Source organism: Lipotes vexillifer, unplaced genomic scaffold, assembly GCF_000442215.2.
Source record: "Lipotes vexillifer unplaced genomic scaffold, Lipotes_vexillifer_v1.1 scaffold597, whole genome shotgun sequence".
NCBI classification, from domain to species: Eukaryota; Metazoa; Chordata; class Mammalia; order Artiodactyla; family Lipotidae; genus Lipotes; species Lipotes vexillifer.
Window position 1 is genome coordinate 1,140,170 of NW_006797597.1, and position 24,952 is coordinate 1,165,121.

At 37.7% G+C, this 24,952-nt stretch overlaps 1 protein-coding gene across 1 annotated transcript in view; it reads right to left on the bottom strand.

Annotated features, from left to right (window-relative positions):
* Positions 1-7,602: 7,602 nt before the first annotated feature.
* The window catches only part of TMEM168 (transmembrane protein 168), a 64,470-nt gene continuing 47,120 nt past the window's right edge, over positions 7,603-24,952 (bottom strand). Inside the window, exon 5 of the mRNA XM_007469739.1 lies at positions 7,603-9,618. Coding sequence (XP_007469801.1) covers positions 9,074-9,618 — 545 coding nt within the window. The 3' untranslated portion in view covers positions 7,603-9,073. The remainder of the gene's footprint in view (positions 9,619-24,952) is intronic.

A 24,952-nucleotide genomic window follows, 5' to 3' on the forward strand; every position in this document is an offset into this window, starting at 1 on the left:
TATGACCATTTTCTTAATTGTTTTGGGTTTGTTTTTGTAAGTCCTTTTCTTCTCTTGTGTTTCCCACTCCGAGAAGTTCCTTTAGCATTTGTTGTAGAGCTGGTTTGGTGGTGCTGCATTCTCTTAGCTTTTGCTTGTCTCTAAAGCTTTTGATTTCTCCATTGAATCTGAATGAGATACTTGCTGCGTAGAGTAATCTTGGTTGTAGGTTCTTTCCTTTCATCACTTTAAGTATATCATGCCACTCCCTTCTGGCTTGTAGAGTTTCTTCTGAGAGAGAAATCAGCTGTTAACCTTATGGGAGTTCCCTATATGGTATTTGTCGTTTTTCTCTTGCTGCTTTCAATAAATTTTCTTTGTCTTTAATTTTTGCCAATTTGATTACTATGTGTCTCGGCATGTTTCTCCTTGGGTTTATCCTGTATGGGACTTGCTCTGCTTCCTGGACTTGGGTGGCTATTTCCTTTCTCATGTTAGGGAAATTTTCGACTATCATCTCTTCAAATATTTTCTCTGGTCCTTTCTCTCTCTCTTCTCCTTCTGGGACCCCTATAATGCAAATGTTGCGTTTAATGTTGTCCCAGAGGTCTCTTAGGCTGTCTTCATTTCTTTTCATTCTTTTTTCTTTAGTCTGTTCTGCAGCAGTGAATTCTACCATTCTGTCTTCCAGGTCACTTATCCATTCTTCTGCCTCAGTTATTCTGTTATTGATTCCTTCTAGTGTAGTTTTCATTTCAGTTATTGTGTTGTTCATCTCTGTTTGTTTGTTCTTTAATTCTTCTAGGTCTTTGTTAAACATTTCTTGCATCTTCTTGATCTTTGCCTCCATTCTTTTTCCGAGGTCCTGGATCATCTTCACTATCATTATTTTGAACTCTTTTTCTGGAAGGTTGCCTATCTCCACTTCATTTAATTGTTTTCCTGGGGTTTTATCTTGTTCCTTCATCTGGTACATAGCCCTCTGCCTTTTCATCTTGTCTATCTTTCTGTGAATGTGGTTTTTGTTCCACAGCCTACAGGATTGTAGTGCTTCTGCTGCCTGCCCTCTGGTGGATGAGGCTATCTAAGAGGCTTGATGGGAGGGACTGGTGTTGGGTAGAGCTGACTCTTGCTCTGGTGGGTGGAGCTCAGTAAAACTTTAATCCACTTGACTGTTGATGGGTGGGCCTGGGTTCCCTCCCTGTTGGTTGTTTGGCCTGAGGCAAGCCAACACTGGAGCCTACCTGGGCTCTTTGTTGGGGCTTATGACAGACTCTGGAAGGGCTTACACCAAGGAGCACTTCCCAGAACTTCTGTTGCCAGTGTCCTTGTCCCCACAGTGAAACAGAGCCACCCCCCGCCCCTGCAGGAGACCCTCAAACACTAGCAGGTAGGTCTCGTTTAGTCTCCCTTGGGGTCACTGCTCCTTTCCCTGGGTCCCAATGCTCACACTACTTTGTGTGTGCCCTCCAATAGTGGAGTCTCTGTTTCCCCCAGTCCTGTCAAAGTCCTGCAATCAATTCCCACTAGGCTTCAAAGTCTGATTCTCTAGGAATTCCTCCTCCCGTTGCTGGACCCCCAGGTTGGGAAGCCTGACGTGGGGCTCAGAACGTTAACTCTACTGGGTGGACTTCTGTGGTATAAGTGTTCCGCAAGTCTGTGAGTCACCCACCCACCAGTTATGTGATTTGATTTTACTGTGATTGTGCCCCTCCTACTGTCTCATTGTGGCTTCTCCTTTGTCTTTGGATGTGTGATATCTTTTTTGGTGAGTTCCAGTGTCTTCCTGTTGACAATTGTCCAGTAGCTAGTTGTGATTCTGGTGCTCTCGCAAGAGGGAGTGAGAGCACGTCCTTCTACTCCGCCATCTTGGTTCCTCCTCTGCCTCTTTGTTTTAACATTACTGTCCTGTTCATCAAAGTCATGAAGTATGTATGCATATGTATATATGTATACATATACACATATAGATATACATATATGTGTGTATGGGCACTTAATAAGGGCACTTAGTTTCCTGACGCTCAAATTGTCCCAGCTCTCTGGAACTAACATATTCCAGGCTCATCAGAAGTAATCAGCTATTTCTCCAAAGAGCCCTGGATCCTTTCAGTGGAGAATAATATTCAGAAGCCATGATCTGGGATCTAGGTGTGTTCATTGCTATGGGGGCACTGGTAATCTCAGACCTTCTTAGTAAACAAAGCTAGGGATTACATGTATAAAAACATAAACACATATCCTTACACATATTTACATCTTATTAATTTCTATATCTAATACTGCCTCTTCGAATCCAACACCTTAGTGACTATTCTAGCTCTCTCCATTTCCATGTTTGCAATTCCCTTCTTCAACAGAAGAATCTGCTCCCATCCTCTTAAATATATTTTCATGTTTGATAAATCCGTGCTTATGTAACCAATCTCCCATTATCATCTTTCCCTTGTTCCTGGTGTGGATGTCCTCCTTAGTCTATGCCAGATAGCTCTGCTTTTTGTTTCCTGCCACACTCTGACACCTTATGCTAGGGACTAACCCTCACCCCCAAGTACCATCCAGTGATTTAAAATTTTCTGACATATTTATTAGTCCTAGAATATCCATTTGGTTTGAAAATTCTTGTGTGCTAGTAATCTACAAGTCTAGCTTTTGACTGCTTACTCTTGATAATGGGTCCAATTCCTCCCTTCTTCATGTCTTTTAATTTTAAAAAATGTATTCTGTATTATGCATATAAGAACAGTGAGAAGTGTAATTTGTGTCTGTTCAGAAATGACATGCCTTTCATTCTAGGTGGTTTAGGTGAGGGACTTACCCTTCCGAATCTCCCACAGGTTTACCTGAGCCAGAGGTGGGCAGAAGCTTTAATCAGATTCAGTTCACCTTCAGTTAGCCCAGTCCCTAACTTCCCATGCCTCATCTGCTAAGATACTGAGTGATTTGATCGTTTTAGTGTTTGAACTGGAATAAGCCTGTTTTACATAGTTCAGATTCATATTTGATTCCAGCCCTGGCAGTTAAGCGGGATGTGCAAAGCTGCATGAATTCTCTTCGCTTATGAGGCTCTCCTCCACTGCCACTTTCTTGGCAAAATTCCAGGGAAAGGGGGCAGAATTGTTGGGTCAAGTGCTTACTGCCCTTGCAGACCCATCTCACCAGCCCATAATGCTGTCAAAAGTTTGCCTGGTTTCCTCTTTCCTACCTACCTACCTACCTCTTTCCTACCTCTAAATCTCCCAGTCCATGGCAGCTCCGATTCTAACATACTAGCAGTCAAGGCAGGCATTTGCCCCAGGTATAGAAGCTGCTGCAGCCTCTGCTTATTTATGAAGAATTTATTGCTCTCTGGGATTTATTTCACCTAGATTTGATTGTATGTACTATTCTGCAGCAGCTCCAATAAAGAGTATGTTTATTTTAACCTGGAATTTTTCTAATGTTTCCACTGGATCAAAGTTCTTTCGTATTTTATATACTAACCAGAAGTAAAAGTCAATCTCACCATTTGTTTCTTTTTTTCTTTTTGCGGTACGCGGGCCTCTCACTGTTGTGGCCTCTCCCGTTGCGGAGCACAGGCTCCGGACGCGCAGGCTCAGCGGCCATGGCTCACGGGCCCAGCCGCTCCGCGGCATGTGGGATCTTCCCGGACCGGGACACGAACCCGTGTCCCCTGCATCGGCAGGCGGACTCTCAACCACTGCGCCACCAGGGAAGCCCTCACCATTTTTTTTTTTAATGAAACTTACTTTGGCTTTGAGTTCAAGATAGTGAACACATGCCTCTGTATCTTCTCCTCCAGTTTAAAGGAATAAACAGGTGACTATACCATCAAGATGTAGGGAATGGGGGGATCTATTATCAGACCAGAGATTTCAGCACACATCCAAAGACAAAATGGATAAAAGAGTATGAACTGGGTGGCAGAGAAAAGCAAGCACTAGCCTAGCAGCCTCCAGAATATGCTTCTGGGGAGGTGTGTCTGAGCTGTCCAGTACAACCCCAGAAAGGCTCTAGCATCAGAGACTGCTAGAAAATTAAGGAAGGAGCTGAGAAGTGGGGCTGATATTAGTATAATAATTGGAGGTCTTTATATTGACCAATTGCCCCTTTTCCCTATGCTTACATGCTTATAGCCAGGTGTCTACCCCCTTGACAAAATACGCACAGTCCTCTAAAGGGCATGTAGGTATATATACCCGAGTAAAACCTTCCTTTTCTTGGTATGTGGGAGTCCCCACAACATAAAATCTGGTTTAGAGCTGAGTTTGAGACCCAACTTCTTATCCATAGATGTGTCATGTGGGGAAAGTTACTTAAGTTCATTGCCTCAGTTTCCTCATTCATAAAATAAAAGTACATCCATCACAAAAGGTGGTTGTGAGGGTTTAATGAAATCATGTATACACAAGTGGTTAGCACAGTGCCTAGAACATAAAAAACATTCAACAGATGATAGCCATTGTCATTTTTATTGTTATTGATGAATTAGTTTTATGTAGAAAGGAGGAAAGGAATCCAAAGGTTAGGTTTTGGAAAGAGTAGTATCTCTTCTAATTAGATAGCAGAGAAATAGGTGAGAATGCATATGAATGCATGGGGATGTAGATTACAAATCAAAATCCTCACCCCACTTTCCTTACCAATACCTAGTTGTGTAGAACAAGAAATCAATATGTATAAGGACTCCAAAGAACCTAGAAATATCTATTATAAAACTGCATTAAAACAGTACCCACCTGAAGTTCCATATATATTCAAACAAAATTATTTTTTTAGCGAAAATTCATCGTGCTATTTGTGTTTCCAGGACATAAGACAAAGGATTTTTTTTTCTTTTTAATATAGAGTATCATTAACATCCAAAATTGTGTCCAAAGAATCTTCAGTGTTCTGCAGTAAGGAGAACAAAGGACCTAGTGCAATATTAAAATTGCTTTGAAGTCTTGTGATTTACACTAAAAATTAATGCAAATATTGCTCAGTACATTGGTATGTTTTAATATAAAAATATTTTTACTTCACATGGAGTAAATATTGCTGATCTAGGGAGATATGCCATGTTTCTCACTGACCCTGCCACACTGATTTAAGACAGATCAAGATTTTTAGGTCCAGACCAAACAGTAACAACAGAATTTTACTAAACTTGTCTACTTACTCTACTTATTATAAGTTCATACATAAAAAAAAAAAATACTGTGAGCTCATCACACAAGATGATTGGCCAATTTGATTTTTAAATCAATCAAAAGGGTTTTTACAAATTAATATTAAAGAAAGCTTAGTGATTAGCCTACAGATTTCAATTTTGAATCATCTTTGGTCTAAGTAATATTTCCTAAAAAGCATAAATGTAAATTACTTTATCAACAAAATAGTTGCTCAGAACAATTGTTGCTTAAATTTCATTGTATCATACTGTACACCTATGTGTTGCAACTAGTAAGGATACTCCAAAGCTGATATAATTTTAGTTTCCCTAACTTGTCCTGAACCTGCTTATGTTCACAGGCCCATTTTTTTATGATTTTACAGTCTAGTTGTCAGTGACAGGCACAGCCAAATTCTTTCTTTGTTCATCTGTCAGACTTTCTTTCAATAATTTCTATTTGTGATAAATCTCCAACCTGTCTATATGTTTCTAATGGGAAATCAATGAAAGATTCAACCTTAATCATATTGCAGACATGATGTAAAGGGACTCAACCCACAAAAAGCCACTTTTTGGTGACTGATATCAGCTATGTTTTCATTCAAACTTAAAGTTTTTCCTTCCCTAATCTTGATCCTATGGCTGTTTAACTACACATGTGATATTAGTTTTCCTTTCACTGATTCTGTAACTGTCTTTGGTAATTATTAATTTAATGAGGATCTTGAAATAATATCCACTTAAGGTAAAACTGTCAAGAAAATGTAATAATTTACAATCAAGTTATTCCAATTTCTCATTAGGAGTCTAAATTCATTCACTCAGTCAAAAATATTTTTTAAATAATAAGAATTATAGGCAAGGCACTCTTCTGGGTAATTGTGTACCAGAAATACCAAGATGTGAAAGCGTCTGCCTGAAAAGAGATGACAGTCTAGTAACTTCCCAACAGAGGAGATGTTCAAAAGTACTGACAGATCTAACTCCTTTGAGCACTTACTATCAAATATACTTAATCACATGCTTAAAATTAAGCCATTTCCTTTTGGCATACATAATATTAACTATCACATCACCTGTGGAAAGGTAATGTAGAACATTATTTTGAAAGAGACTATGCTCTAAATGTGAAAGGATACCAATAAAAAATGCAGTATCCCAAACAGCAAATATATTCAAGCCAAGATTTACAAACAAAATGTACAGTTACAAATAGACTTTAGTGAAGATTTTACTCCAAAAAAATTCTACCCACTAATGCATTAAATATAAATGCATTTGAATTAGCAATGTAACTTTTAAAAAGTATGTAGTTTATGAAAAGTGTTCATAAAAATGGTTTTCTGAAAAAGGTCTTGTCTATAGAATTTCATATTTATTAAGAAGAGTGAGATAGAAAGCTATGCAAAGATAAATCCAAATATCCCAAAAGAGTTTAGTCAGAGCAAATTAAAGTTTTGCATGAAATAATAGCATAACTGAAAAATTATAAGAACAAGAACTTGACTCCTTAATTTATCACATAACAGTGTATATTTTTTAAAAAGATGTTTTTAGAGGGGAGTCTTTTATGGTTTTAGCAAGGTATCATATAAGGAAACAAATTAAGTCAACATTATGTTGAAAAACATCTCCATGTTATCTCTTTTTAGTGGAATAGTAAAATTTTGCCCTAACATAAATTCTATCACTTCAAGTAACTCCTTCCTAAACATATATAAAATGGAAGCCATAAGAAAATTAGTCTCATTGTCAGGTCTGTTTTTTAATCTTTAGGTAAAAATAACCAATCAATTTAGCCTTCCTGTAATATTCCTTCTCCATACTATCATTTATCATACTTGAATGTTTGTTTTTAAATAGGCATCTTTAATTTAGGATGCCATCTCCTAAGAGTCATTTATAGTGTCTTATTTGTTTGGGTAGGAGAATTCATCAAACTTAGTAAATAGGCTCAAGTCACATTTTTAGCCCAGACCTTTTTTGGTTGTACTTTATAGAAAATATTAATCAACATATTAGCTTTGTGGCTGTAAAAATGTCTGCTACCTTTTGAATGTGATTTTTAGTAAAATCTTAGTATCACTTTATAAAGAATGCAGGACAAACTTTTATGTTTGGCTTTCTCAGAGTAAAGAGATACACTTTAGTTAAAGCTAATTGGCTTAATACTGGCTCAGAATTTAAAAGATGATTTTACTTAACGTTAATTAAACTGTGTTTTGTAGCTGTAAGCTCATAATTTTAACACTTGGCTTGTCTGCTACACTATTTTTGAATAGTAATGAAACACTATATACTATTTCATTTAGATGATGTTTATATAAATATTTAACCAAATATTGGAAAATTTTAAATCAACCTGCTACTAACCATGAACTCTAATACTTGGACATTTTTTATGACTCTCTCTCTTAATACACTAAAACATTCAATAACTGTTATTTGCACATTATGTGAAAAATTAATTTTTGACAAAATTTTATTCAGAACATTAGGAAAATCATACTCAAAACGCAGAAATAATCAGACTCTATATAACAACGCTGCATAGATAGTGGTATACAAGTTCCCTGACGCTAAGTGACTTCTTCCTAACTAAATCTTCAAGTCACCAGGTAGAAGATGGTAGAGGCATCATTTCCTCTCTCTGAGGCTGGAAAAAATGGCTTTATAAGGTGAGGCGTCACACCATTTAAACAACAAAGATTAGATTATCCCCCAATTTAATTCTATGCCCTTCTTGTTATTTCTCAGAGATGAAAACTTAGAATGTAAGGATTATTGGAAGGGAATAGGAGGTAAATTACCTCTTAGGAGATACCCTGATCCATGCCTGCTTTAATCTGAGAAAACACTGAATTTTTAAAAATTACAACCACACCATTATGCTTAAGTAAAATTGCCAATATGAATACTTTTTTACATAATACATTACATGTATACATGAAGAAAAATGACTTGTTTCCAATCCTTTGACCTTCAGTAGAAAAAAGTGTTACCACTAATGGGGATCTGAAAAATAGTTTTCATGACAGAGCATTAACTCTATAGAGATCAAAATCATTTCTCAGTACTGAAAACAGCCTAAATCAATGACAAAAATCAATGACAAATGGCTAAATTTCTTAAGATTACTTTTTGAAAGGGAAGACAATTTATTTGGAAGGAATTTGTAGCTGGAAACATTGTTCATTAAGAAAACACTGTTACCCTGAGAAAGACTTAAAACTGCCAGTGCTTTCAGAGGCCCCTAACAATGCATGAAGGAGCAATTTGTAGGCTCTAGCTTCTTACAGTTACCTATATGAAGAATGTCTGTCTTGACCTAAACAGTGATTGATTTGGGCTTCTCTCTGATACCGATAACAGGTCATAGCCAAGTAACTAAATGTGATGGACTACAAGCAAATTTTGCATTCATTTTAAGCAGACTTCTTCCTTTTCCCTTTTCTAAGAGAAAGCTTGTAATTCTTCAAATGGCCTTGAACTCAAACCTACTGTTCACAAAAAATAATCTTCTGTAAGCAAATTGGTAGTTTTCTTACAATAGTAAACAAATTGTCTGGTTTACATTCTTTAATCTATGCCTAGAAAATAAGGCATTAGTAATTCTTCATTGGCTACTGCAGACCAGAGTGTCTTCTTTCTAATCAGAGGCATATGCAAACATTCCTCAAAGTGCATTGTTATTATTTTTAACATCTCTTATGCATTTACAAAGTCAACATTTGTGACTCCCTACATATTTTTAGTATAAAATAATGCTTATTCCCAACACCTTACATATACCATAATTACTGGAGAAAAGACAAAATGAGAGCAGCTACAGAAGTAACAAGATATTTTTTACAAATAAAAATACAATATGCAAAAAATGGCAAGTTAGTGATAACTGGTAGAATGAACTCTCAACAATATTCCACTTTGGGTTCCAAATTAAGATTTGACAAGTTTGAAGCCTTGTCCTGTGTCCAGCACGGTAGGAAGAAACCAACTCATTTTTAATCTTTTCAAGCACCTAAAACAAGTTTTGCAGATCCAAAAAAGGTTCAGACCACACAACCAATTTGCCAAATGCACTAGTGGGTATGTAATACGAGGAAAGTACATCCAGTGCTTGGCCACATCGCTTCCCGTTGGCAAATGCAGAGTGTAGTCACTCCACCGTTTTGACACGCCATACACTGCTTTCACTGTGCGTCCCTTTTCAGTCCAGCAGATGTTATTAGTGGAGTTGCAGTTATATTCTACCCAGTCTTTTGTAAAGTCACCCAGCTGCGGTGGGTCAGCTTCTTCAATATCTATTGTTTTTGTCATCTCTGCTCCTTGCACTGCAATATACTGGTCATTGATTTTTCTCACTTCTTTAACCCAGGGGGTTGAATTCTCACTGTCTAATATGATAATAAGTCGGGAACAGAAAGAACCATTCTTTTCTCGCCACCATTCTACAAGTGTGTCAAGGCGTAGTATGTCTCCACCTGTGAACAACAGAAAGTTCAGTAGAGCAAGAATTTCTGAAGTGTCTTACTAAGAATACTCTTTTGTCTTAAGTGTATTTTCTTTAAGTTCTTAAAATATGTAAGAAAAAAAAAAGATGGAGCCTTTTTTTCAAAGTATCTTTTTCAGAAGAATTTTTAAAAACAAAAAACAGACTTTCAGCTTCAGGTAAAAAATCAAACCAAAAATAAAAACACCCCCAACCCCCCAAATCATCCTGTTATTCACATTAAAGGGGTATGCTATGATAAAATAAGAAAATTATTTTATAAAGTTAAATTTAGTGAAAAAAATTAAAATTATACAGCAAAGCAAATATTCTACATCAGGGGCAGCAAATTATGGCTTGTGGTCAAATCCAGCCTGCCACTTGTTTTGCATAGCCTAAGAGCTAAGAACTGATTTTATATTTGTAAACGGTAAAAAAAAATTTTTTAAAGAGCAGAAGTTTGTGACATGTAAAAATTATAGGAAATTTATATTTCTATAAATAACATTCATTTATTTATATTCTGTCTATGGCTGCTTTTATACTACAATGGTAGAGCTAAGTAGTTGCAACAGGGACTTTATGGCCTGCCAAGCCAAAAATATCTGGTCCTTACAGAAAAAGTTGGCTCACCCCGTTCTACACTTCTAATAAATTAACTTATCTCCTCATATGTAGTTACCTACGAGATGAAAAACACCCTTCCTACCAGTAACAAGAATGAGTTTGGAATGGGTTTATTTTTAAATCAGTTTTATACCTGAACAACAATAAAGGATTAAAAAAACATATACCAGAAAGGTCTAAAGTAAATATATTTCTTTTTTTTTTTTTTTTTTTTTTTTTTTCAGCCATGGCTCACGGGCCCAGCCGCTCCGCGGCATGTGGGATCTTCCCCAAACGGGGCACGAACCCGCGTCTCCTGCATCGGCAGGCGGACTCTCAAGCACTGCGCCACCAGGGAAGCCCTGTAAATATATTTCTGATTTAGAAATATATCTTACAGCTAGTATTTACATGTGGTTCATTATGGATGGGTTTTTTTTTTGCATTAACTTTTGATTTTTAAATATATTGCATTAAAATGTTATCTTCATCATTTAATTTTTAGCACCCTCTTAAATTCTGAGCCCCAAGCAACTGCCATGCTCACCTCACCCTAGTCCTGGCTCTGTCTCAAATGGTACTCTAATCCAGTCATTCCAATTCTAGGAATTTACCCTAAGGAAAGGGCAGAAATGCAGACAAAACATTACATATAAAGCTCATCTTCCCACTGCTATCTAAGATAGTGTAAAATCTGAAACTACTGGGGGAACGGATATAAATTATGGTATAACCTTATGAGAAGAGGTTTATAATAAATGGTATTTATAAAGAAATTTTAATGACAAAAGTATCTGTGATATTAGAAAAAGCATGACACAGAAGTGTATCTACAAAAATAACAGCAGTAGTTATTTCCAGGTATTTGGATTTCAGGTGGTGTTTGTTATACTTCTTTATATGATCCAAAATTTTTATGTTGAATATATGTTACTTTTATAATTAGAAAAAAGTTTTAACATGCTACAATTTACTAATACAAGTTCCAACAACCTAACTTCAGAATATGTATTTTTAACAAGAGCAACCATGCTCTTTGCTAAACTATCAAAATGACAATACTGAAGAGATAGAGAATCCTTTAGAATTTGGATTCTATTAATAATATGACCTATAAAGTCAGGGTATATGACATTCTTTATGAATAATTAATATTCTTTTATTCATTAGCCTGCTGTATCTTAGACTGTGACAATGAAAAATTTGTTTCATGAACTGCTCTTACACTCATACCTATCAATCATCTCAGAGACACTATTTTTCACATATTATTAACATATTGCTTCACAAAGACCTCCAGGAGATATCTTTTTCTTTTTTTTTCTTTTTTTTTGCGGTACGTGGGCCTCTCACTGTTGTGGCCTCTCCTGTTGCGGAGCACAGGCTCAGTGGCCATGGCTCACGGGCCTAGCCGCTTCGCGGCATGTGGGATCTTCCCGGACCGGGGCACAAACCCATGTCCCCTGCATCAGCAAGCGGACTCTCAACCACTGTGCCACCAGGGAAGCCCCAGGAGATATCTTTTCAAATATGATCAAGCTCACTTTTCTTTATGGCCAGTTTTATTAAACTTCTCTGGAGATGACAAGACAACACAGATTACAAGAGTTATTATACAAACTGAATCTGCCACAAAACATCATTGTTCTAACTTGCCTGCATCATCGTTCTAACTTGCCTTCTACAATTATTTCAATAAATATTCTTCAGCACACTCTACACTAATTCTCTTATAAACATGCTCTTTAGATATCAGCAAGAAATTTAAAGCAGTATTAAAGCCCTTTATACTATTTCTCTTCTCGTTTTGTTTTGCTCTGCTTTCTCCCATGAACAGTTTCTATGTTGCATTTGGCTTCTGGCCCAGATGCAAAATATTTACATTTATCTCAGATAACAGCCATATGATTCAAGTAATCTAATTCAAGCCAACAGTTCAAGTAATTGAGACTGCTTTTTAAAGACTTTCTTTACCTGTCACAAACTGCTTTATAGGTTATCTACATTTTTTTATATATTTCTCTCTCTTGTCATTACCATAATTGTTTTTTACCCAAACAAACAGGCAAAAATATCAGGTTCTACATTATGGAGCCCCATAAATTTAAGAAGACTACATATTCTAAGAAGTACTAACAGTAAAGGTATGGGATAAAGGGCACATATAGATTCTCTTTCTCACAGTGATTTCTGGACCTACTCTTGCTGAAGTAAAATCAAGTCATGATGTTTCCTATTTAGATGTTTTTAGAAAAATACCTATTGATAAAGTTCAGTGCTTAGAGTTCTTTGTCACTTGGCTTGGAATGAATTAAAGCATTTTCTTCAGAGCAGGGGTGTTCAATACTACTTCTGAAATAGAATCAACCTTTGAGGGTTGTTTCAGGCAGGCCAAGGGCAGGAACTGACTGAAAAGAGGACTCATCCACTGAGCCAGGTGCCTCAGGCCGTGGGGGAGTATACAGTTGCTGAATTATTATGGGACAAAACCTAGCCTTCATGGGAAAGGGAAGGCCTGTCAAGCTATGCTTTCTCCATTATTTTTCCTATTTTTACAACAAAGACTCTCACAAAGAAAGTTACACATACACGAACAGATCTTCTGGCCTAACAGAAGAACTCTATAATGGTTAACTTATTGACATACTTTAAAAAATATTATAAAGATAACACTGCAGAATGTAACTGCTAGACATTTGCCTAAAATATTACCCTACTTTAGAGTTTGTGTTCATAAATTATTCCTTATTCACAGTGAATGAAAATTTAAGAACATTTTTATGCTATTTACCTTGGTGTCTATTACATTTCCTAAGAAATGAAAAAGCTAATATAAATATCAGTAAACTGAGAAGCAAGAAGAACTACAATCCTGCAGCCTGTGAAACAAAAACCACATTCACAGAATGACAAGATGAAAAGGCAGAGGGCTATGTACCAGATGAAGGAACAAGATAAAACCCCAGAAAAACAACTAAATGAAGTGGAGGTAGGCAACCTTCCAGAAAAAGAATTCAAAATAATGATAGTGAAGATGATCCAGGACCTCAGAAAAAGAACGGAGGCAAAGATCGAGAAGATGCAAGAAATGTTTAACAAAGACCTAGAAGAATTAAAGAACAAACAAACAGAGATGAACAATACAATAACTGAAATGAAAACTACACTAGAAGGAATCAATAGCAGAAGAACTGAGGCAGAAGAACGGATAACTAACCTGGAAGACAGAATGGTGGAATTCACTGCTATGGAACAGAATAAAGGAAAAAGAATGAAAAGAAATGAAGACAGCCTAAGAGACCTCTGGGGCAACATTAAATGCAACAACATTTGCATCATAGGGGTCCCAGAAGGAGAAAGAGAAAGGACCCGAGAAAATATCTGAAGAGATTATGGTCGAAAACTTCCCTAACATAGGAAAGGAAATAGCCACCCAAGTCCAGGAAGCGCAGAGAGTCCCATACAGGATAAACCCAAGGAAAAACAGGACGAGACACACAGTAATCAAATTGGCAAAAATTAAAGACAAAGAAAAATTATTGAAAGCAGCAAGGGAAAAACGAGAAATAACATACAAGGGAACTCCCATAAGGTTAACAGCTGATTTCTCTCTCAGCAGAAACTCTACAAGCCAGAAGGGAGTGGCATGATATACTTAAAGTGATGAAAGGGAAGAACCTACAACCAAGATTACTCTTCCCAGCAAGGATCTCATTCAGATTCAATGGATAAATTAAAGGCTTTACAGACAAGCAAAAGCTAAGAGAATTCAGCACCACCAAACCAGCTCTACAACAAATGCTAAAGTTACTTCTCTAGGCAGGAAACACCAGAGAAGGAAAAGACCTACAAAAACCAACCCCCCAAAGTTCAGAAAATGGTAATAGGAACATACATATCAATAATTATCTTAAATGTAAATGGCTTAGATGCTCCAACCAAAAGACACAGACTGGATGAATGGATACAAAAACAAGACCCATATATATGCTGTCTACAAGAGACCCACTTCAGACCTAGGGACACATACAGGCTGAAAGTGACGGGATGGAACAAGGTAGTCCATGCAAATAGAAATCAAAAGAAATCATATCAGATAAAATTGACTTTAAAATAAAGATTGTTACAAGAGACAAGGAAGGACACGACATAATGATCAAGGGATCAATCCAAGAAGAAGATATAACAACTGTAAATATTTACGCACCCAACATAGGAGCACCTCAATACATAAGGCAACTGCTAACGGCTATAAAAGAGGAAATTGACAGTAACACAGTAATAGTGGGGGACTTTAACACCTCACTTACACTAATGGACAGATCATCCAAACAGAAAATTAATAAGGAAACAAGCTTTAAATGACACAGTAGACCAGACAGATTTAATTGGTATTTACAGGACATTCCATCCCAAAACAGTAGATTACATTTTCTTCTCAAGTGCACACAGAACATTCCCCAGGATAGAACACATCTTGGGTCACAAATCAAATCTCAGTAAATTTAAGAAAACTGAAATCATATCAAGCTTCTTTTCTGACCACGACACTATGAGATTAGAAATGAATTACAGGAGAAAAAATATGAACATATGGAGGCTAAACAATATGTTACTAAATAACCAAGAGATCACTGAAGAAATCAAAGAGGAAATTAAAAAATACCTAGAGACAAATGACAATGACAACATGATGATCCAAAACCTTTCGGATGCAGCAAAAACAGTTCTAAGAGGGAAGTTTATAGCAATACAAGCCTACCTCAAGAAACAAGAAAAATCTCAAACAACCTAACCTTACACCTAAAGGAACTAGAGAAAGAAGAACAAACAAAACCCAAAGTTAGCAGAAGGAAAGAAATCATAAAGATCAGAGCAGAAATAAATGAAATAGAAACAAAGAAAACAATAGCAAATTCTTGCCTTCTTCCTTTCTTTTCTTCTTTCTTTCTTTCTTCCTTCCCTCCTTCCTTCCTTCCCTCCTCTCTTTCTTTCTTTCTTTCTTTCTTTCCTATTTCCTCCTACTTATACTAATTCTCTCTACTTTCTCTCCCTTTTATTCTGAGCCGAGTGGATGAAAGGCTCTTGCTGCTCCAGCCAGGAGTCAGGACTCTGCCTCTGAGGTGGGAGAGCCAACTTCAGAACACTCGTCAAGAAGAGACCTCCCAGCCCCACATAATATCAAACGGCGAAAATCTCCCAGAGATCTCCATCTCAACACCAGCACCCAGCTTCGCTCAACGACCAGCAAGCTACAGTGCTGGACAACCTATGCCAACCATATAGCAAAACAGGAACACAACCCCACCCACTAGCAGAGAGGCTGCCTAAAATCATAATAAGTCCACAGACACCCCAAAACACACCACCAGACGTGGACCTGCCCACTAGAGAGACAAGATCTAGCCTCATACACCACAACACAGCCACTAGTCCCCTCCACCAGGAAGCCTACACAACGCACTGAACCAACCTTAGCCACTGGAGACAGACATCAAAAACAACGGGAGCTACGAACTTGCAGCCTGCAAAAAGGTGAACCCAATCACAGTAAGATAAGCAAAATGAGAAGACAGAAAAACACACAGCAGATGAAGGAGCAGGATAAAAACCCACCAGACCTAACAAATGAAGAGGAAATAGGCAGTCTACCTGAAAAAGAGTTCAGAATAATGATAGTAAAGATGATCCAAAATCTTGGAAATAGAATGGACAAAATGCAAGAAGCAGTTAACAAGGACCTAGAAGAAATAAAGATGAAACAGACAATGATGAACAACACAATAAATGAAATGAAAAATACTCTAGATGGGATCAATAGCAGAATAAATGAGGCAGAAGAACGGATAAGTGACCTGGAAGATAAAATAGTGGAAATAACTACTGCAGAGCAGAATAAAGAAAAAAGAATGAAAAGAACTGAGGACAGTCTCAGAGACCTCTGGGACAACATTAAACGCACCAACATTCGAATTATAGGGGTTCCAGAAGAAGAAGAGAAAAAGAAAGGGACTGAGAAAATATTTGAAGAGATTATAGTTGAAAACTTCCCTAATATGGGAAAGGAAATCGTTAATCAAGTCCAGGAAGCACAGAGAGTCCCATACAGGATAAATTCAAGGAGAAATACGCCAAGACACATATTAATCAAACTGTCAAAAACTAAATACAAAGAAAGCATATTAAAAGCAGCAAGGGAAAAACAACAAATAACACACAAGGGAATCCCCATAAGGTTAACAGCTGATCTCTCAGCAGAAACTCTACAAGCCAGAAGGGAGTGGCAGGACATACTGAAAGTGATGAAGGAGAAAAACCTGCAACCAAGATTACTCTACCCAGCAAGGATCTCATTCAGATTTGATGGAGAAATTAAAACCTTTACAGACAAGCAAAAGCTGAGAGAGTTCAGCACCACCAAACCAGCTTTACAACAAATGCTAAAGGAACTTCTCTAGACAAAAACACAAGAGAAGGAAAAGTCCTATAATAACGAACCCAAAACAATTTAGAAAATGGGAATAGGAACATACATATCGATAATTACCTTAAATGTAAATGGACTAAATGCTCCCACCAAAAGACACAGATTGGCTGAATGGATACAAAAACAAGACCCATATATATGCTGTCTACAAGAGACCCACTTCAGACCTAGAGACACATACAGACTGAAAGTAAGGGGATGGAAAAAGATATTCCATGCAAATGGAAACCAAAAGAAAGCTGGAGTAGCAATTCTCATATCAGACAAAATAGACTTTAAAATAAGGACTATCAGAAGAGACAAAGAAGGACACTACATAATGATTAAGGGATCGATCCAAGAAGAAGATATAACAATTGTAAATATTTATGCACCCAACATAGGAGCACCTCAATACATAAGGCAAAAACTAGCAGCCATAAAAGGGGAAATCGACAGTAACACATTCATAGTAGGGGACTTCAACACCCCACTTTCACCAATGGACAGATCATCCAAAATGAAAATAAATAAGGAAACACAAGCTTTAAATGATACATTAAACAGGATGGACTTAATTGATATTTATAGGACACTCCATCCAAAAACAACAGAATACACATTTTTCTCAAGTGCTCATGGAACATTCTCCAGGATAGATCATATCTTGGGTCACAAATCAAGCCTTGGTAAATTTAAGAAAATTGAAATTATATCAAGTATCTTTTCCGACCACAACGCCATGAGATTAGATATCAATTATAGGAAAAGAGCAGTAAAAAATACAAACACATGGAGGCTAAACAATACACTACTTAGTAACGAAGTGATCACTGAAGAAATCAAAGAGGAAATTAAAAAATACCTAGAAACAAATGACAATGGAGATACAACGACCCAAAACCTATGGGATGCAGCAAAAGCAGTTCTAAGAGGGAAGTTTATAGCAATACAAGCCCACCTTAAGAAGCAGGAAACATCTCGAATAAACAACCTAACCTTGCACCTCAAGCAATTAGAGAAAGAAGAACAAAAAAACCCCAGAGTTAGCAGAAGGAAAGAAATCATAAAAATCAGATCAGAAATAAATGAAAAAGAAATGAAGGAAACAATAGCAAAGATCAATAAAACTAAAAGCTGGTTCTTTGAGAAGATTAACAAAATTGATAAACCATTAGCCAGACTCATCAAGAAAATAAGGGAGAAGACTCAAATCAATAGAATCAGAAATGAAAAAGGAGAAGTAACAACTGACACTGCAGAAATACAAAAAATCATGAGGGATTACTACAAGCAACTCTATGCCAATAAAATGGACAATCTGGAAGAAATGGACAAATTCTTAGAAATGCACAAACTGCCAAGACTGAATCAGGAAGAAATAGAAAATATGAACAGACCAATCACAAACACTGAAATTGAAACTGTGATTAAAAATCTTCCAACAAACAAAAGCCCAGGACCAGATGGCTTCACAGGCGAATTCTATCAAACATTTAGAGAAGAGCTAACACCTATTCTTCTCAAACTCTTCCAAAATATAGCAGAGGGAGGAACACTCCCAAACTCATTCTACGAGGCCACCATCACCTTGATACCAAAACCAGACAAGGATGTCACAAACAAAGAAAACTACAGGCCAATATCACTGATGAACATAGATGCAAAAATCCTCAACAAAATACTAGCAAACAGAATCCAACAGCACATTAAAAGGATCATACACCATGATCAAGTGGGATTTATCCCAGAGATGCAAGGATTCTTCAATACATGCAAATCAATCAATGTGATACACCATATTAACAAATTGCAGAATAAAAACCATATGATCGGCCCGCCCGCCGGCCGGCTCCCGCACCCCCAGCCCCGCGCCCCGCCCGTGGACGCCGCTCGGCCCTGCCGGCTCACCCCAGCTTGACTCCCCGCGAGGGCTGTGGGGAGGGGGCGAGGAGGAGGAGCCGAGGAGGAGCGACGGGGAGGAAGGATCATAAAATGCTGTGTTGAAAGGCACCGCAGAGGTCAACTGGACCACCTCCCTTAGATCTCCCTGAGGTTGTAGCATGAGCCGAAGCTGCCCTCTGCCTCTTTAAGAGACTCTTCAAGACCAGCAGAACACCTACTGAATGCTGGCAGAAGACCTCAGACCTCCCAAAAGGTAAGAAACTCCCCACGTATCTGGCCGAGTGGATGAAAGGCTCTTGCTGCTCCAGCCAGGAATCAGGACTCTGCCTCTGAGGTGGGAGAGCCAACTTCAGAACACTCGTCAAGAAGAGACCTCCCAGCCCCACATAATATCAAACGGCGAAAATCTCCCAGAGATCTCCATCTCAACACCAGCACCCAGCTTCACTCAATGACCAGCAAGCTACACTGCTGGACAACCTATGCCAACCATATAGCAAGACAGGAACACAACCCCACCCACTAGCAGAGAGGCTGCCTAAAATCATAATAAGTCCACAGACACCCCAAAACACACCACCAGACGTGGACCTGCCCACTAGAGAGACAAGATCTAGCCTCATACACCACAACACAGGCACTAGTCCCCTCCACCAGGAAGCCTACACAACCCACTGAACCAACCTTAGCCACTGGAGACAGACATCAAAAACAACGGGAGCTACGAACTTGCAGCCTGCAAAAAGGTGAACCCAATCACAGTAAGATAAGCAAAATGAGAAGACAGAAAAACACACAGCAGATGAAGGAGCAAGATAAAAACCCACCAGACCTAACAAATGAAGAGGAAATAGGCAGTCTACCTGAAAAAGAGTTCAGAATAATGATAGTAAAGATGATCCAAAATCTTGGAAATAGAATGGACAAAATGCAAGAAGCAGTTAACAAGGACCTAGAAGAAATAAAGATGAAACAGACAATGATGAACAACACAATAAATGAAATGAAAAATACTCTAGATGGGATCAATAGCAGAATAAATGAGGCAGAAGAACGGATAAGTGACCTGGAAGATAAAATAGTGGAAATAACTACTGCAGAGCAGAATAAAGAAAAAAGAATGAAAAGAACTGAGGACAGTCTCAGAGACCTCTGGGACAACATTAAACGCACCAACATTCGAATTATAGGGGTTCCAGAAGAAGAAGAGAAAAAGAAAGGGACTGAGAAAATATTTGAAGAGATTATAGTTGAAAACTTCCCTAATATGGGAAAGGAAATCGTTAATCAAGTCCAGGAAGCACAGAGAGTCCCATACAGGATAAATTCAAGGAGAAATACGCCAAGACACATATTAATCAAACTGTCAAAAACTAAATACAAAGAAAGCATATTAAAAGCAGCAAGGGAAAAACAACAAATAACACACAAGGGAATCCCCATAAGGTTAACAGCTGATCTCTCAGCAGAAACTCTACAAGCCAGAAGGGAGTGGCAGGACATACTGAAAGTGATGAAGGAGAAAAACCTGCAACCAAGATTACTCTACCCAGCAAGGATCTCATTCAGATTTGATGGAGAAATTAAAACCTTTACAGACAAGCAAAAGCTGAGAGAGTTCAGCACCACCAAACCAGCTTTACAACAAATGCTAAAGGAACTGCTCTAGACAAAAACACAAGAGAAGGAAAAGTCCTATAATAACGAACCCAAAACAATTTAGAAAATGGGAATAGGAACATACATATCGATAATTACCTTAAATGTAAATGGACTAAATGCTCCCACCAAAAGACACAGATTGGCTGAATGGATACAAAAACAAGACCCATATATATGCTGTCTACAAGAGACCCACTTCAGACCTAGAGACACATACAGACTGAAAGTAAGGGGATGGAAAAAGATATTCCATGCAAATGGAAACCAAAAGAAAGCTGGAGTAGCAATTCTCATATCAGACAAAATAGACTTTAAAATAAGGACTATCAGAAGAGACAAAGAAGGACACTACATAATGATTAAGGGATCGATCCAAGAAGAAGATATAACAATTGTAAATACTTATGCCCCCAACATAGGAGCACCTCAATACATAAGGCAAATACTAACAACCATGCCTTCTTCCTTTCTTTTCTTCTTTCTTTCTTTCTTCCTTCCCTCCTTCCTTCCTTCCCTCCTTTCTTTCTTGCTTTCTTTCTTTCTTTCCTATTTCCTCCTACTTCTACTAATTCTCTCTACTTTCTCTCCCTTTTATTCTGAGCCGAGTGGATGAAAGGCTCTTGCTGCTCCAGCCAGGAGTCAGGACTCTGCCTCTGAGGTGGGAGAGCCAACTTCAGAACACTCGTCAAGAAGAGACCTCCCAGCCCCACATAATATCAAACGGCGAAAATCTCCCAGAGATCTCCATCTCAACACCAGCACCCAGCTTCACTCAACGACCAGCAAGCTACAGTGCTGGACAACCTATGCCAACCATATAGCAAAACAGGAACACAACCCCACCCACTAGCAGAGAGGCTGCCTAAAATCATAATAAGTCCACAGACACCCCAAAACACACCACCAGACGTGGACCTGCCCACTAGAGAGACAAGATCTAGCCTCATACACCACAACACAGCCACTAGTCCCCTCCACCAGGAAGCCTACACAACCCACTGAACCAACCTTAGCCACTGGAGACAGACATCAAAAACAACGGGAGCTACGAACTTGCAGCCTGCAAAAAGGTGAACCCAATCACAGTAAGATAAGCAAAATGAGAAGACAGAAAAACACACAGCAGATGAAGGAGCAGGATAAAAACCCACCAGACCTAACAAATGAAGAGGAAATAGGCAGTCTACCTGAAAAAGAGTTCAGAATAATGATAGTAAAGATGATCCAAAATCTTGGAAATAGAATGGACAAAATGCAAGAAGCAGTTAACAAGGACCTAGAAGAAATAAAGATGAAACAGACAATGATGAACAACACAATAAATGAAATGAAAAATACTCTAGATGGGATCAATAGCAGAATAAATGAGGCAGAAGAACGGATAAGTGACCTGGAAGATAAAATAGTGGAAATAACTACTGCAGAGCAGAATAAAGAAAAAAGAATGAAAAGAACTGAGGACAGTCTCAGAGACCTCTGGGACAACATTAAACGCACCAACATTCGAATTATAGGGGTTCCAGAAGAAGAAGAGAAAAAGAAAGGGACTGAGAAAATATTTGAAGAGATTATAGTTGAAAACTTCCCTAATATGGGAAAGGAAATCGTTAATCAAGTCCAGGAAGCACAGAGAGTCCCATACAGGATAAATTCAAGGAGAAATACGCCAAGACACATATTAATCAAACTGTCAAAAACTAAATACAAAGAAAGCATATTAAAAGCAGCAAGGGAAAAACAACAAATAACACACAAGGGAATCCCCATAAGGTTAACAGCTGATCTCTCAGCAGAAACTCTACAAGCCAGAAGGGAGTGGCAGGACATACTGAAAGTGATGAAGGAGAAAAACCTGCAACCAAGATTACTCTACCCAGCAAGGATCTCATTCAGATTTGATGGAGAAATTAAAACCTTTACAGACAAGCAAAAGCTGAGAGAGTTCAGCACCACCAAACCAGCTTTACAACAAATGCTAAAGGAACTTCTCTAGACAAAAACACAAGAGAAGGAAAAGTCCTATAATAACGAACCCAAAACAATTTAGAAAATGGGAATAGGAACATACATATCGATAATTACCTTAAATGTAAATGGACTAAATGCTCCCACCAAAAGACACAGATTGGCTGAATGGATACAAAAACAAGACCCATATATATGCTGTCTACAAGAGACCCACTTCAGACCTAGAGACACATACAGACTGAAAGTAAGGGGATGGAAAAAGATATTCCATGCAAATGGAAACCAAAAGAAAGCTGGAGTAGCAATTCTCATATCAGACAAAATAGACTTTAAAATAAGGACTATCAGAAGAGACAAAGAAGGACACTACATAATGATTAAGGGATCGATCCAAGAAGAAGATATAACAATTGTAAATATTTATGCACCCAACATAGGAGCACCTCAATACATAAGGCAAAAACTAGCAGCCATAAAAGGGGAAATCGACAGTAACACATTCATAGTAGGGGACTTTAACACCCCACTTTCACCAATGGACAGATCATCCAAAATGAAAATAAATAAGGAAACACAAGCTTTAAATGATACATTAAACAAGATGGACTTAATTGATATTTATAGGACACTCCATCCAAAAACAACAGAATACACATTTTTCTCAAGTGCTCATGGAACATTCTCCAGGATAGATCATATCTTGGGTCACAAATCAAGCCTTGGTAAATTTAAGAAAATTGAAATTGTATCAAGTATCTTTTCCGACCACAACGCCATGAGACTAGATATCAATTATAGGAAAAGATCTGTAAAAAATACAAACACATGGAGGCTAAACAATACACTACTTAATAACGAAGTGATCACTGAAGAAATCAAAGAGGAAATTAAAAAATACCTAGAAACAAATGACAATGGAGATACAACGACCCAAAACCTATGGGATGCAGCAAAAGCAGTTCTAAGAGGGAAGTTTATAGCAATACAAGCCCACCTTAAGAAGCAGGAAACATCTCGAATAAACAACGTAACCTTGTACCTCAAGCAATTAGAGAAAGAAGAACAAAAAAATCCCAGAGTTAGCAGAAGGAAAGAAATCATAAAAATCGGATCAGAAATAAATGAAAAAGAAATGAAGGAAACAATAGCAAAGATCAATAAAACTAAAAGCTGGTTCTTTGAGAAGATAAACAAAATAGATAAACCATTAGCCAGACTCATCAAGAAAAAAAGGGAGAAGACTCAAATCAATAGAATTAGAAATGAAAAAGGAGAAGTAACAACTGACACTGCAGAAATACAAAAAATCATGAGGGATTACTACAAGCAACTCTATGCCAATAAAATGGACAATCTGGAAGAAATGGACAAATTCTTAGAAATGCACAAACTGCCAAGACTGAATCAGGAAGAAATAGAAAATATGAACAGACCAATCACAAACACTGAAATTGAAACTGTGATTAAAAATCTTCCAACAAACAAAAGCCCAGGACCAGATGGCTTCACAGGCGAATTCTATCAAACATTTAGAGAAGAGCTAACACCTATTCTTCTCAAACTCTTCCAAAATATAGCAGAGGGAGGAACACTCCCAAACTCATTCTACGAGGCCACCATCACCTTGATACCAAAACCAGACAAGGATGTCACAAAGAAAGAAAACTACAGGCCAATATCACTGATGAACATAGATGCAAAAATCCTCAACAAAATACTAGCAAACAGAATCCAACAGCACATTAAAAGGATCATACACCATGATCAAGTGGGGTTTATTCCAGGAATGCAAGGATTCTTCAATATACGCAAATCTATCAATGTGATTAACCATATTAACAAATTGAAGGAGAAAAACCATATGATCATCTCAATAGATGCAGAGAAAGCTTTTGACAAAATTCAACACCCATTTATGATAAAAACCCTGCAGAAAGTAGGTGTAGAGGGAACTTTCCTCAATATAATAAAGGCCGTATATGACAAGCCCACAGCCAACATCATCCTCAATGGCGAAAAACTGAAAGCATTTCCACTAAGGTCAGGAACAAGACAAGGTTGCCCACTCTCACCACTCTTATTCAACATAGTTTTGGAAGTTTTAGCCACAGCAATCAGAGAAGAAAAGGAAATAAAAGGAATCCAAATCGGAAAAGAAGAAGTAAAGCTGTCACTGTTTGCAGATGACATGATACTATACATAGAGAATCCTAAAGATGCTACCAGAAAACTACTAGAGCTAATCAATGAATTTGGTAAAGTAGCAGGATACAAAATTAATGCACAGAAATCTCTGGCATTCCTATATACTAACGATGAAAAATCTGAAAGTGAAATCAAGAAAACACTCCCATTTACCATTGCAACAAAAAGAATAAAATATCTAGGAATAAACCTACCTAAGGAGACAAAAGACCTGTATGCAGAAAATTATAAGACACTGATGAAAGAAATTAAAGATGATACAAACAGATGGAGAGATATACCATGTTCTTGGATTGGAAGAATCAACATTGTGAAAATGACTCTACTCCCCAAAGCAATCTATAGATTCAATGCAATCCCTATCAAACTACCACTGGCATTTTTCACAGAACTAGAACAAAAAATTTCACAATTTGTATGGAAACACAAAAGACCCCGAATAGCCAAAGCAATCTTGAGAACAAAAAATGGAGCTGGAGGAATCAGGCTGCCTGACTTCAGACTATACTACAAA